The following is a 15,673-nucleotide window of genomic DNA, read 5'->3' as shown; positions in this document are numbered from 1 at the left end:
CTGAGTTTGTGAGGCAAACTTGTGATAATGGGCATACAGGAAGTTAAACATTAAGCATGATCTGTAGGGCGATTTCTAGGCGATGCACAGATTCTCACCACTGCGAAGGCCTGGAAGATGAAGCTACACAGAGGCAAAAACAAGCAGATGCAGGAGATGGAAGTAAACATAGAGGGAGGGAGACAGGGGGAAAACATGAACATGTGGGAGAGGGAAGGAAAATCCACCACCTTATGAGGATTCATGAAAACTATGCCAAACTGTCCGTTACATGGACACGGTCAGCCTGTGCTGTGAGCTCGTCAATGTCTTGGTTTTTGGAGCCGGCTGCATCACTGATACGTGACAGCTGCTCCCACTGATGGGTATACATCCTCTGCTGGCTCAGCACATGTAATATTGATAGAGTCTGAACCACCCTCCTACCCACTCCCAGCCCCCTCACTTTTCCTCTCCTCCTTTCCCCCTTACATGCTCACTTGGCTCGCTTCTTGTCTGTTTCTCTCCCTTTGCCTCTCGCTCCATGAAGTGATGATTCAGCTTTGTTTGCGAAGGCACGGGGTTGTCGTGTAACTGGCACCCAGTGGGCCAACAGCAGTTTAGGGTCCACGTCTGGATTAAAATTAAGCCCAGTTTATTGGAAGGCTGGTTTAGTGGAACTCTAATGGCTTAACAAGCGCTGACAGCAGAGGTCCAGAGGTTAAGTGCCTCCAACTTAAAATTGACTGTTGCATTAGTAAGATTGGTTGGAGCATTGAAAGTGGTGTGTCCAGATGCTTCTGTGCATTCATTTGTGTGTGTGTGTGTGTGTGTGTGTGCGCGCGCGTGTGTTCTTCTTACTTCTTTATTTTGCTTCAGGGAAATTGGCTGACAAAAGTTGAAGCATGCAGCCCACAAATTTCCATCTAAAAAGCAGGAAACGTGCAAGTCGAGCTGCAACTTGCTCAGTGCTCTGCATCCTTTTTCTTTTTTCTATTGCTCAAGCCGTATGCTGAACATCGCATTGCCCTCTAATTCTTCTGTTTGCACAGCCCAGCAGACATTACTGATGCACTTTAACCTCGGTTATTCATCTTTGAGGTGTCTTGGTGCTGCACACCCTCACCTGGAGCTAGAATAGGGTAAAATAAAACCACAACAACAAAAAAAGACGCAGTTGTCAAAATGCTGGAACTTGGAGTCATTTCAAAGGTGTCAGTTTGACTTTTGGAACAGGTTTGTTCACATGTAAGGTTTGTAAATGTGTTTGCACGAATGTGAATGTTTGGTTGGGTGTGTGTGGAGTACACGAAGCGGGCAGCTCAGGGGAAGCAGCTACTGTAGAGTGATGAGCGTGTGCAGATGGGAAAGGTGAGCATGAGGTAGAGCGTGAGCTGCGGTGAGGAAGAGAGCAAGGGCTTTGAAGTTGTGAGGAAGCTACAAAGTGAAACATTTTGGAGGCTTAAATCACCGCATGGAGAAAGTGTTGCAGGTCACACAGAGAGAATTTGGTGTTACAACAGTCAGAGGAGAATTAGGAGCTTCACTCGATGAACATAAACTGTCTTTGTTTCCCAGAGTTTGTGCACTTTCATGAAAATAATAGATGAATCAAACTAACCAGGCATTTTTTAATGGAACATTTCAAATAAAAAGTTCCTGCATGAGGCTGAAAACATTCTTGAACATTTAGAGGATGAAAAATTAAATACCAAAGACTTGAAGTCCGATGAACCGTGACACCGTTGAGAGCAACAGCGAGTATGTGTTTGTGTAGGTCCAAAGGAAAGCGTACATGCTCACACCCATCCACACACACATGGACATTATCTGCCAGCTGACTCAGTGGAGGTGCCCGAGGGGACATTTGATGTTTCTTGGAGCTCCTTTCTCTCGTCAGTAACATTCCACACACACCTGAACCCTGACGCCTGTCAGGCGATTGTACCTCCTTCGCAAAAATGCCCCCATCAACATACCCACATCCGTCCTCTCTAAGTATATTTGCTGTATCTGACTTACATTTAGTAATAAAAACAAAAAAGTGCTTTAAAAATTGTTTTAATGTGGTCTAACAAGGCTGAGACACAATTTTCTTTACACCCTTCATCTATGAATAATGGGATAACTCATTAGACATACACTGGCTTACAGCAGACGGTCCTGATTTCATATATATCAGCTTAAAAATCATCATGTATATGCAGAAAAGGAAAACATAAAGCTTTGTTAGTATGTAACTTTGTCTTGTTTGCTTTAGAGATTAAGGTGTGCAGAAGAAAGCAAAGATTTAGCTATTAGATATAATGTCAAAGGCCATGCACACTCACAGGTCTTAAGAGTTGTAGTAAGATGTAGAGACACGTCCCAGCTCAAGCCTGAGTGTCATGTATTTATTTATGCCTGAGCAGAGACACACACAGATGTCTTCACCTGTCAGCAGCTTTGATAACGCACTCAACAGGTTATTGTTGGAAGAATGTAGATAAGACCAGCTTTATCTTTGTGAGGATGTGTTATTTTGTGTGCTCGCACTTTATAAATGCCTTCGCTTCTTAAACTTCCATGTGACCGTTTAAAAAACAAAGCAGGACCTCATTGTGACCTCGAGTTACAGATCCCGTGTGTCAAAAAATGTAAGCAGTTTAACCAGAGAATTATTTGTTTCTACAATTTATTTTTATTTAAAGCCAGACAAGGAAAAGAAAACGTAGTATTGCACAAAAGCAGAGAAAATAGAAAAAGGGACTGTGGAAAGTGGACGGTTTTGTGAGGCTTTGCCATTAATCATCTCACAACTGTTCTGATTTTTCTTCCCACTTTCCTTCGGGGTCCTCACTGGCCCCGTGACTAAACTAGTTTAGTCCTTCCAAAATAAACCTAAGCAGATGCCAGACAGTAAGAAAGATTTCCGTTTTCTAGAGCGTTGTTTATTTTTCCTTTCTTTCTAATGCTCTTTCTTGTGAAATACTGGGGCTTCTTTCCAGCATGATGGCCTTTTCAGCCAGCGGTGTGAGACTGAGTTTATATGAAGTGCGCTTGTTGCACAATATGAAACATTGTTTCGCTTGAGACAAAACATTAAACTTTATCTGTAAAATTATTTTTGTGTGTGTTTTACTGACAATCTTCAATTTGCTGCTGTTAATGGAGTTGCTGTCATTCTGCAGGTTGGGACCCTGGCCAATAAGGGAGCATGTCCATCAAACCAGTATACACACAGTGGCGAATGCTGCAAGCAGTGTCAGCCCGGCGAGGGTGTCGTCCAACCCTGTGGGGCCCAACAGACCGTCTGTGAGCCGTGCCTCGATAGTGAGTATCACACAAACAGCTGTCTAAATGTCACGAGAACACGGACACTCGTAGATTCAGGGGTTTCTGATGCAAATACACGGAAAAAAACCCGGACGCATGCACCCAAACATTAATGAATGAGCTAGCTGTGCTGGTTACATGCCTCAGAGCAGAGCTCCACGAGCACGCCGTGTAGTCTCTGGTTCTGATCATCAGTGTTTCATCTGATAGAAGAAGATGATAAACTGATGCCCTGAAATTCACCCTCTGTCTTCTTCCTACTTGTTCGAGCTTTCCGCTGTGAGTGTGTCCCTGGAGAAAACACATGCTTCCAACAGCAGTTTATGGAGGATTGTAAATCAAATGCAAATTTCCTTCAAAGTTTGATTTAAAATCCAAAATCCTTCCGCCAAACTGTAAGACAGTGAATAATTTTGGGCTCAACAACAGCCTTCTGTAGTTTTTGCAAAGCTAGATTTTGTTATTAGGATATCAGCAGCTATAGTGAGTTAATCTTTGTTGTTTCATAGTAGTATAGCATGTGTCATATTTTAGTTTTAGCCCGTTTTTAAAGCTTATTTATTTTTTCCTGTTTTAAAATGTAAATTTAATTATATTTTTTTGTGTTTTATGATAGCAAAAGCTCTCCAGCATTGTTGTTTTTTACATTAAATTTATGTTTAAATCAGTTCATCCTTAAACATAATAAATATGATTCTACAGGACATATACATGACAGTCTCTACTGCTATGTTTACCCATAGACTGTATACAAAAGATGTACGGAGCTATGACTCTGCCCACTGGTTTGTGGACTTTGTTAAAGAAGCCTTGGCTTGAGTATTTGTGTCGTTGACATCTCAGCTTTTTGAAACCAGTAGGCACATATGAAGGTTGATTTTTTTTGTCTATTTTAAACTAAATGGGACCATAAGTTACTAAATGAACATCATGCTACATTCCCATTGACTTTAAACTAAGGATTGAGACCATAAACTCATTAGCAAAGTGTTTACAGATGTTGTAAGAAGTAAGGAGTTGGGTTGATTACTGCTATGATTTGTCTTGTTTTTACAGCCTAGTAAGCCCCCCTGCTGGTCAATACAAAAAAATCCAGGTTTAAATCAGGCTAACATTTCCACATCACACTCTTGATTTGTTTATTTGTCCATTTTTTTATGAGAAAAAATGGACCCGCCACATAATCAGGCCATCATCAGAGCTATTAAGACACAGTGTTTCTGAAGCATGATGTTTTTTATTGAAGTCACAGGACTTCAAAGTCATTACGATTCATGCTCTGAGTTCTTGAATTTCAGGGCTGTCCAGCTAGCCTTTGATTTGACAATAGCATCCCTTGAATCATGTAAGTGCACCTAAAAACAGCTCCCAGCTAGATTACCCAGCAAAACAGCTCTCAACATTAGTGTGGATGAAATTAGATTATCACTCTTATGAAACCATGGTGTTGTATGCCAGAAAGTAACAGACTTCTTAATGTTTTTACATTTAATTTAAAGCATTAAACTTTTTTGGATGTTTGGAAGTAAACTGGATGCCAGACATAATTGTTCTCCAGTATTCTGCCCTCCTCACGGCCTTTACCATGTAGGGAGAGAGGCTTTGTTGGGCTGAAAGGCTTTCTGAGGACAGTGATGTTGAGAGGATTCAAGAGCGGGAACAGCTCCAAATTCTGTCAGAGAAAAAAAAAACTCTGTTGGAAGATGTGTAGTGCATTAGACAAGCTGTTATGTCACAGTAGATTTGGTAAGCCTGAATGATGACTGCAGAGCTCAAAAAGGTATTTAAAGTTTTCTCAGTGTGGTACAGCTCCACTTTTTAGCACAGGGAAAATTCAACAGCATGAAATGTTTTGGGAAATTTAGAATCTGAGGTCATCTCGGAGCTACAGAGGACACATTTGGTCTACAGCCAGTTTTTCTTGCATGAATTCCCTAACCATCCTGCAACCAGGCCAGGAAGTAGCTGCAAACCTCCCTGAGCCAGCGGAGGATGGTAACCCATGAGCCAAGGAAACCCACACTCACAAAATGATTCAGACTTCAGGTCATGAGAGAAGTCGTGAGAACGTGGATGTAGATTATTTATTTATTTAGGATTGCGGGTCTTCTTTGAAAGATGTATGTGTTTTTCAGTGTTTAGAAGAGTTAGTTGACAACTTAATGATATGTTGCTTTTGTGCATAAAAGTGTTTAGTTCTAGACTTCTTGTCATAAACTGTCTTCTGTTCTATTTCTATTTTTTCTTTTAAAAAAAGCTTCTGTTGTCTGCTTAAAATTATAGTTATTTGAAATGTCCCAAAGGATAATAATTATCAGTCTTATAGCGCTGGTGCAGCTCTGGCGTGAACAAACAGATGGTGACAAGATCTGCTCGAGCTCATAAACAGAGAAATGCCAAGCAGATATCTGTTCATGAGATAACGTTATAATGATGTTGTAAAAACACACGCATAGATATGAAGCTGAAGTTTCTGTATTCAGCCCATTTACAGCGCGCTTATCAAATCGATGCATTAACAAGCCAGCCTGAACAGTGTCTTGTAATATGCATAAAAGCTTGGCTGGTGGCTTCTTTCTTTTTCTTTCACCTGCTTCAGAACCACAAATTTAGTTGCAAAGGCTACAAAACAAAATAAAAAGACTGTCTGTTGTTAGTTTGTTTGATTAATTACTTCGTGAGATTAACATGAATGAGCGTTAGTGACTTTTCCTAAGGGCCGGACATATTTTAGACAAGTTTCTTATTGTAAAAATATGTCATTTATCATCGCTGTGATGTTTCCCCATGATGGCATCCAAGTCAGATCACAGCGCAGGCCGTGCTGTATTATTAGACTGGGGGAAGTTTTTGTGCATTCACGTGCTCCTTGGATGGTCCCATGTTTCAGTTTTGGTTTTGTTCATGTGCTTTTGAGTCATGGTGTAGGAACAACCTTGACACTAAGAAGGAGATATGTGGCATTTTACTTATCAGAACATGTGAACCACACGCTGGAAGCTGTTTCCAGTTTAGTGTTAATAATTAATGGTTTTTTATTCAGGCTTACTACAAAAGAATTACAGTTATAATCAAAAGAAAGCATGCCCTCGTTGAACTCTAAGGGTTTACATATTGGGACATAATAAAAACATGTGTCTTAAAATAAGGTAAGTATAACGTTAGGTGAATGACAAAAGGTGACATATTACATCACACCACATGTTTACTTTTGTTTGATAAAAACTTAGCCGAAATGCAAACGCACCATGGGGAAAAGTAATAACACGCTAACTGCTTCCATACGGATTAAGAGGGGAAGTAGCAGTCAGATGCTGATAATCAAAGACCCTTGATTAACTCATGATCAGCAATTGTGATCACCTCTAAAAAAGCAGACATTCTGGCAGTTTCTGCTTTGGAGCATTCAGGTGTTTGTAAATGCAACGCCACAATCCTGCCAGGAGTGGAAGTCCAAAGCAATCACAAGGAGGTGTTTGGTGAAGCACCCTTTGTGCGACTGCTTTCCTCAGCAACCTACAGGAAGCACTTTTCATCCAGTTAGAAATACACATTTTTTACTCATGACTGGTGGTATACACCACTCTGAATCCAGTCATTAGTTATTATTAATCTATGGCTCTCTTCCTAGAGCCTCTTTTGATCTGTCTCCTTCTCCTCCCCACCACCTGATCATGGCAGATGGCTCCCACTGCCTGATCCTGATTCTGCCGGGGATTTCTTCCTGTTAAAAGGGAGTTTTTCCTTCCCACTGTCACCGCTTGTTGGGATTTTCTCTGTATTATTTTAGGATCTCTACAATAATAATAATAATAAAGACCTTAAGGCAACAGTTGTTGTGATTTGGTTCCAAATAAGTAAAATTGAATTTAAATTTAAATTGAATTTACTTGAATTGGTATGATGTCCTGTGTGCCGCTCAACTCTTACATGAGGAACCATAATATGTTACAGTTTTGCTTTCTCTGAGAGTCTCAAAACAAAAGCATCGCATTTCCTTCCACCCACCATATGTCCTTCCATGTGCTGGTTCAGGCATATTGCCTACTTTTAATAGAATCAGATTGCACACCAATCTGTTTATAGGACACAGACTTCCTAGGCTTCATTTAGTGCAGATAGTTAACAGGATCCTGGCAGAAGTGCTAAAAAAGATAGCTAGCCAAAGCCCTTGAGGAGTTTGGCTGAATGAGCAGATAAGTGGAGATGAAACAGAACAAGTACAGCTGTACGTGGAAGTGGAATAGAAACAAGGCAAACTTCTCAGTAAATGGTTCACACACACTCACGTACAAACATGTCCAGGAAAATTCCCACACACTCACACAGATTAACACACATTCGGAGCCGTAGAGGATAAAGTCAGGAGTCCTTTTATGGGTGTTGAAAACAAAGCGAAGGATTCAGTTTTAGACAAGTAGTAAAGGTTATGATACGCCGAACCACGAAGAGGCCGCCAGTACTCCCCCTCCCTCCAGCACCATAACCAACCCCCACTCCCCCAGCTCTTCTCTCCATGCTACAGCCTAGTGTTATTAATGTATTGACTTGCATTATTGATGCATGGCATTATGATAATGGCTCTGAGAGCACTCATGGGGAAGGGGGAGTGAGGGTAGTCCAAGAGTGGGGAGGGTGTAGTGGGACATAATAGGGGCAAGGGGGGAGTGTGATGGTGGCGGTAGGGTTTCAGTACACGACTGCAACAGGCCCACATAAAGAGGGGGGACAATAGTCCACCTCTGAAGACAGAATTAAACAAAAATGTGAAGGACCCACATTTGACACCATCAATTTAAGGCACAACTGCACACACAGATTCATCGGGTTCTCAAATGACATGACCTTCTTTTCTTCTCTCCATCCGTCCGTGTCTGTCTGTCTCTCCCTATCTCTGCTGTAATCTCTGCATCATCAGAGCATTCGCCGAGGTTGGTGGGCCAGTGACGCAGACCAAAAAAACTTGATACGCTATCAGACACTGAACAGCAGAGGGTCATGGCAGACTGCATACCAAAAGCCTTCTGTCTCCTACAAGAGACTAGTTTATTTCAGTTTGCTTTAAAGATGGGAAAACAAGAAAAAAATTACAGTAAACTGCACACATTTCACCACCTTGCTCACAAAGCAGGTAGTTGAGGACATAATCCTCAGAGTTAAAGCAGTTGTTTTCTTTTGCTTTATCTTAAAATATGTCTTTATCGAAGCAGTTCACTTCCATCTTATTTACCATTATCATAGATACTCATTGCTGCTGTTAGTCTACAGATTAGCAACCTGATCTTTATATTTGCTTTATGCAGTTTATAAAAAAAATGGTACAATGCTTTTCCACAGTTTCCACAAAAAGTATTTATTTTGTTGAACTTGTTTGATATTTTTGCATTAGCCAAGGACAAACTGCAACTCTGCAAGAGTCAGAAACTGGAAATAAGAAAACAACAACAACACATTTTTGGCAGAATTTATGAAGTTAGATTCTGCCAAGATAAATTCACCAGTCTCTAATACACACATGCACACGCGAGCTGCTCTTACAAATGGGTCTGTTGCATAATTTAGTGGGTTTCCCAGTTCTCTATCTAGCCGAAATACAATTCCATAAAACATGCAATATTGATTGTGTCCTTTGTATCTATATCTGTCCTGGAAGTTTTGCACATATACTGCACTACATATCATTTACAAAACATTTCAAGTAACTATGATAATTTTCTAGAAACATCCTTTTATGAAATACTGTTAAAGTCCTTTCTTGTTCCTAGTGACCTCTTTGCATTTATATGCCCACTAGGAAAAATAACCTTATAGCTTAATTCCCTTGTCCCAACTTGATTTTTGGAAGACTGAATCCTACGGTGGCCCCAAGAGGTCAAACGTACTGAAATCTAAGAAAAAGAAAACAAAAAACAAAAACGCTAAAACACACAACAAAGACAACAACAAATAAACAGAAGCTGACACAAGACAACAAAAGTGATTCGGGGGAGACGTTAACGTGACAGAACAGCAGTGGAAGTGACAAAAACCAAAATGTGCGAAGGATTTCACTAAGATGTGCTTGTTGTGAAGGAGAAAACATTTTTCTACGTCTGGGTTGTTTTATTCAACTTGTTTTTTTTTCTGCATCCACTGTGTTTTGTGTGCTTTGTAATCACTCTCCCCAAGATGACAATCTCACTCATTAAAATTAATAAAAAAAAATTAAATATATTTAGAAAGCTAAATGAAATATTATATTTTAAATATTAAATATAAAAATAAAGACTTGAAACCTGCTCACTAAAAACAAATCACAGTACAGTTATTTGAATAATGCAGAATATTAATTCATTCAAACTAAAGTGTGTAGCTAATGTTGACAGCTTAATAAGGGTGCAATAACATCACTGGAGCGGTTGCAGATGCTGGAAAATAAGATGTACACACTCTTGACTTATTTGGCTAAGTGGTATCACTAACAATGGGTAAATACAATAAAATTAATCACAACAGCAGTTGCCTCAATAAACTTTAGGTAATGACCTAAAGTCATAGGTACCTAATGGCCCTAGGTACCTATAATGAGCCTGACTGCCATTCAGCTATTTGCAGAGGCAAACTGAATGGGCTGTGGAAATGTTCAAAAAGAGTGTGTAGTTTCTTATAGCAAAGGCTTTGTCAGAATGTTATCTGTATTTATCCTTCTGTTAAATGAACAGCTTTCATGTCAGTTTTCTTCTCTCTTTCTTCAGGTGAAACCTTCTCAGAAAGCATAAGCCACACAGAGGAATGTCAGCCCTGCACGCAGTGCTCAGGTCTATTGCGCATGCATACTCCCTGCACTGACTCCGCCGACGCCATTTGCACGTGCAACTATGGTTTCTACCTGGATGAAATCTCGCAGAATTGTCTACCCTGCACTAAGTGTCCTGAAGGTCAGGGAATGCTGTACAGCTGTGAAGATGACCGTGACACAAAGTGTGAGAATTGCACTGGGGACACCTACTCGGACCAGGAAAGCTTTTGGGAGCCTTGTATTCCTTGCAGTACCTGTGATGAGGTGGAGGAGTTAGAGTCGTGCACCCCTTTCGGCGATACGGTTTGCCAAGGTAGGACAAGTAGCTCATATTGTCAACATGAAGTCTAATGGGTCAAATGGCACATGTATATACAGTTAAAAAAAAGTTTCATGATGTATTTTAAAGCAAACAATCTAAACCAAACAAGCTTCTTGGCATAACGCCCTGATTGTGTACTCGGACTAGTTCTTTATTTAAGTGTTACTTTCTCAACAAGCTGTAAGTGTGGAATTCACGTTCCATGTAAAGTCAGACACCTGAGCACCACACTCTCATTATGTTTAGACAATATAAGTCTAAACCCAGTACCTCTTAGCTTTTCCATTCATCAAATATCTATTCAGCAATCAAATAGTGTAAACTCAACGCATTAGGCACGCAAACTGAGCGTGGGGAAGAAAGTGAGGAAGAAAGTGACTTTGTGGTTGTTGGTCTGAGTTGGTCTGAGTATTTCAGAAACTGGGGTCTATTGGGATTTTCCTACACAATTATAAATATCTGGAGTTTACAGAAAATGGTCTGAGAAAATATCCAGCGAACATCAGTTATCTGGGTAAAATGTCTTGTTGATATCAAAGGTCAGAGAATGGAGAATGGTCAGACTGCTTGGAGCTGATAGAAATCAACAGTAATTCAAACAGCCACTTGAAAAAAACCAAGGTATACAGAAGAGCATCTCTGGACCCACAACGTTAAAAATTTGAAGCAGATGTGGTACAGCAGCAGAAGACTGCACCGGATGTAACTGTTGTCAGTGAAGAACAGGAAACTGAGGGCTACAATTCACACAGACTCACCAAAGCTTGTGATGCTATCATGTCAATATGGACCAAACTCTCAGAAGAGTGTTTACAGCACTTTGCTGATTTTGTATTCTTGTGATGTGACCATTCATATAGTTATTTGTCAGCTATCTAATAAATGGCTTTGTGAGGTGACCTGATCTAAATACCAGCCAAGTTTCAGCTTCTGTGCCGAGTAAGGATGAGTGATGAAGTGTGTCGCTCAGGGTCACAATGATCTGAATGAAACTACGTGAGCACAAATTCGCTGTCCGACACTGAATGAAATGTACAACACACTTGACATCCACTCTGTCAGCCTCATAATCAGATCATCTAAGTTCGACACTATACACATTGTTGGCCCATCGACCTAAATGCCACACTGAAGCTTGTCTCATTGTCTTCAGCGACTCATCCCAAGAGAGAAACAAAGACCACACTCTATGTTGAGGGTTTAGAAGAAGGTCATTTCTCTAAACAGGGCTCTGAATTTCTTTTATACCATTGCACCCTGTGGGTATCACACTCCAAATCAGGAATTCTGTATGACTGGAGTCACTGCTCATTCCAATGATCTGATGCCTCAAAGATTAAATCAACGCTTTTGTGAGGTGACAATAAAAGGAGACTGTTGATCAGCCAAGCAGTCTGTTGGGAAAGTGGTTTGAAGGATGTTGTTATCACAGTGGCGAACACAGAGCCAGTCTGAGGCTAAAGGGACCCTTTTGTACGTCCTCCCATGGCACTCTTTGGCCTAGGAGGGCTTTTGGTTTAGCCCATGGGGCCAAATAAAAGAAGAGCCAATAATGAGTGAGAAACTAATGTCGAATGTGCTTGGTATAATTATAACAGGACATAATTTTTCCTGTTTATTCAAAGAAGGCACAGTTTCTCTTGAGTGTTCCTGTGTCCCACTGCAGTATTTGGGCGATTTTAGCATTAATCAGAAATTGTTGCTGCACTAATTTGTTTAGGCTGGACTAACACTGAGTTAGACAACTAATTTTAGATTTGGATTACTAGTTCTGTAAATTAAAATTAAAATGTGTGTAAGGAGACACAAAGAGTATATCAGTAGAATACCCATTCTTAAATTCAACCCCAATCCCAAAGAAGCTGGAATGATATTTTAATGTAAATATAACAAGAATGCAATGATGCCAAAACTCATAAATTACTCAGAAAACATATGTTTGAAATGAGCAAATGTACCATTCAACACTCTGAGGTTGAAGTTGTTATATATGCTAAACCTAAATCTAATCCTGCTTTTGGGAGAGCTGCACCAACCATTGCTAGCAAATAGTGCCTTGCAATATCAAACTAAAACAAATACCTGAATCCCAAATATCCACTGAAACTATCTAAAATATAACACTAAATGTGATTCAGAATATTTTTGCTTTTGAATTCTTATCTATTTTTTTGGTGTAGGACTTATATACATCAAACTGCCAAGAAATCCAAATAACTCCACTGTTATAATGAAAACTGGTATGTAGTTTAAAGTCTGCACTTTCAACAAAAGTTGAAACTCAGGCTGTGTCTAGCTGCTAGGTCATCTTAAACCGGTCATGTGATATGTTGGTGTGTCTGTTCACTCCAGGGGTAAAGAAGAAATAAGGCTGTTGTGTTGGGCGATCGTGGCTCAAGAGTTGGGAGTTCGCCTTGTAATCGGAAGGTTGCCGGTTTGAGCCCCGTCTTGGACAGTCTCGGTCAGTCTTGTGTCCTTGGGCAAGACACTTTACCTGTTGCCTACTGGTGGTGGTCAGAGGGTGGCAGCCAGTGTCCAGCAGCCTCTGTCAGTACGCCCCAGTGGCTGTGGCTACAATGTAGTTTGCCATCACCAGTGTGTGAATGGGTGGATGACTGAATGTGTAAAGCGCTTTGGGGTCCTTAGGGCCTAGTAAAGCACTATACAAATACAGGCCATTTAATGACAGCAGCACGTCTCAAAAAAGTTGGGAAAGGGACAACAGAAGGCTGGAAAAGTAAGTGGTTCTGAAAAGCTGGAGGAACATTTTGCTACTAATTGGGTTAATTAGCAACAGGTCAGTGATATGACTGGGTATAAAAAGAGCAGAAGCTCTCAGGAGTAAACATGCAGAATAGGACAGACTGATTTTCCTAGAGTATTTAGCAAAGAATTTCAATATTTAATCATCTACAGTGCATAATATCATAAAATGATTAGGAAAATCTGGAGAAATCTCTGTGCGCAAGGGACAATATTGAATGCTGATTAACGTTAAGCCCTAGGTGAGCACTGTGTTGAAAACAGGAAGGACTCTATCATGAGAATCAATGCATTTGCTCAAAAACACTGCCAGAAATGATCGTCTGTGACCACAGTTCACCATGTCAACCATAAATGCAGGTTAAAGCTCTTTCATGCAAAGAAGAAGCCATTTGTGAACATCAGCCAGAAACGCTGCCATCTTCTTTTTCTCGACCAAAGCTCATTTGAAATAGACTGAAGTAAAGTGGAAAACTGTTCTGTGACCAGATGAATAAAAAGTTTAGTTTAACTAAAAAGCCTCTGACGGTATCGCTGATGGTATGAAGGTGCATTAGTCTCTATGGAACTGGCAGCTTTTGCTTTGGAAAGGTACAATTGATGCCGATAGATATAGACCAGGTTTAAAGCAATATGCTCCCATACAGACAACGCTTTTTTCAGGGAAGACCTTGCATATTTCAGCAAATCAGTGGTAAATTCCGTTAATTCCTAAAGCATGGCTAAGCAGTAGAAGAATTACCAAACATACAATAGAAACTCAAAACCATGATGATATGGATGCAGGTGTGTGGATATGAAATAAACCAATAAATAAGAAGCATTTAGTTTGGACTTTTTTTTTTTAAATTTCAAATAACCTACCCGATACTGTGAGGAGTCATGAAACTAGAATGTGTGAAAACAGAGGCAACACAGAAGACTAATCAGTCATTTTGTGTCTGCCAGGCTTTAAAAGAACCAGAGAAAATACAGAGAGAGAAGTTTATTTAATAAGCAAAAGCAGACACGACATATATCGCTGTTCTCTACCAAGTGCTGCGCTGCTATTATCTCCCACTGAGGATGACGCTTTAAGGCAGCTTGAATCAGCTTGTGGTCTGAAAGCAAAGGGTGGTGTTTGGAGAGATGATTCATCCGACATCAAGATATAAGAAGCCAGAGCCCCAATACGAAAAACATCCTTTAGATAACGAACAAAGCATACATCATGATGAATGCGATTCCGGCAGAATGACTTACAGCTCACTGTGTATGGGCTTTATTGTCATATGTTGTTCCTCACTCTAACCCAATCATGTGCCTTTTATTTCGAACGTAATCTTTTTACCAAAGCAGAAGCGTTATCAGCGCATACAAATCTGTAGCAATGCCAGACGTCCACATCCATTAATGCTGCGGAGTTGTGCGACACAGGCCTGAAGGGTAAAGTCAGGGAGGTGGAGGGAATGAGTGGAACACACAGACCACTAAAGACAAGTCGTAACTTGAGACGGTGGAGACGTAATTTAAATCAAGGTAGAAGGACCAGAACATCAGCTTGACTATACTGGGGGTTATTTTCCTTTATAGATAAAACTGGATCTTCTGCTTTACTCTTTGGATTATATTTTCCTTCTCTTGTGTTTAATATAGCAGGATAAATACTCAGCTGACATGTGGGGTGAAATCCAATTTCCTCCAGGTCTAGCTCCACAGGGATTAATGCTATGTTTTGTGTCTTAGGGGGAATAACTCACTCTCTTCTTCTATCTCTGATGGCTAAACATGGTAATAGTGACCAGACTTATGTCAGGGTAGACCCACAGAGTTGGAGATTTAAAGGCAAGATCCTTATCTAAAGAAGTGTGATACGACTTCCACTCTTTTGCAGGCCAGCGAGCGATGTCAAAGGTTAAAGGGCATGAGAGCCTTGTATGTGGAGAGGGGTGGGGGTTGTGGAGTGATCAGGCAGTATAAGTTCCCCCCTGGGGGATGTGGAGGGAACAACATGATATAATTCCTCACAATCCTTTCAGGGGTCACAACAACATTGGGACAAGTAAAGTTAATTAAAACCGATGTTGATAACAATCCTGACAAGGTGACATCTACTGATGTGCATTATTGCTGTAGGAATACCAAATGCTGGCCTTCTAATCCCCAATTTCATATTAATATAATGAGAAAATGATGTTAGTACTAGATATATTTGCTTCTCTCATTTTACTCATAGCCTCTACAGCATTTTTCAGTTTAGTTACTCAAAGAAAGTGTGCAGTCGATGCGTGCATCATTCATCCAGTTAAGAAAACCACAGAAAGCTGATTCTGCCTGATTTAGATTTATCGTACCTTACAACATAACCAAAACCCCCCTTTTAACCCTACGCTGTCATTTTCCATGTAACCTGATGTGCACCTGAAATGTAACCGCACGTCTGGTCCAGGCAGCACGCTGATTGAATGGCGTGGAAGGTTACATTGTAGGTTACGATGTACAGTGGCTTGCAAAGGTATTCGGCCCCCTTGAACTTT

The 15,673-nt window shown here is 40.5% G+C and overlaps 1 protein-coding gene across 1 annotated transcript in view; it reads left to right on the top strand.

Annotated features, from left to right (window-relative positions):
* The window catches only part of ngfrb (nerve growth factor receptor b), a 36,930-nt gene that overhangs the window by 1,081 nt on the left and 20,176 nt on the right, over positions 1-15,673 (top strand). The window contains exons 2-3 of the mRNA XM_005949267.2: positions 3,150-3,291; positions 10,029-10,385. Coding sequence (XP_005949329.1) covers positions 3,150-3,291; positions 10,029-10,385 — 499 coding nt within the window. The remainder of the gene's footprint in view (positions 1-3,149; positions 3,292-10,028; positions 10,386-15,673) is intronic.

The sequence above is a fragment of the Haplochromis burtoni genome, unplaced genomic scaffold (genome assembly GCF_018398535.1).
Source record: "Haplochromis burtoni strain Fernald_Lab_line unplaced genomic scaffold, NCSU_Asbu1 Contig_642, whole genome shotgun sequence".
Lineage (NCBI taxonomy): Eukaryota > Metazoa > Chordata > Actinopteri > Cichliformes > Cichlidae > Haplochromis > Haplochromis burtoni.
The sequence above is the reverse complement of the archived record's forward strand: the minus strand, read 5'-3'. Positions and strand labels throughout refer to the sequence as shown.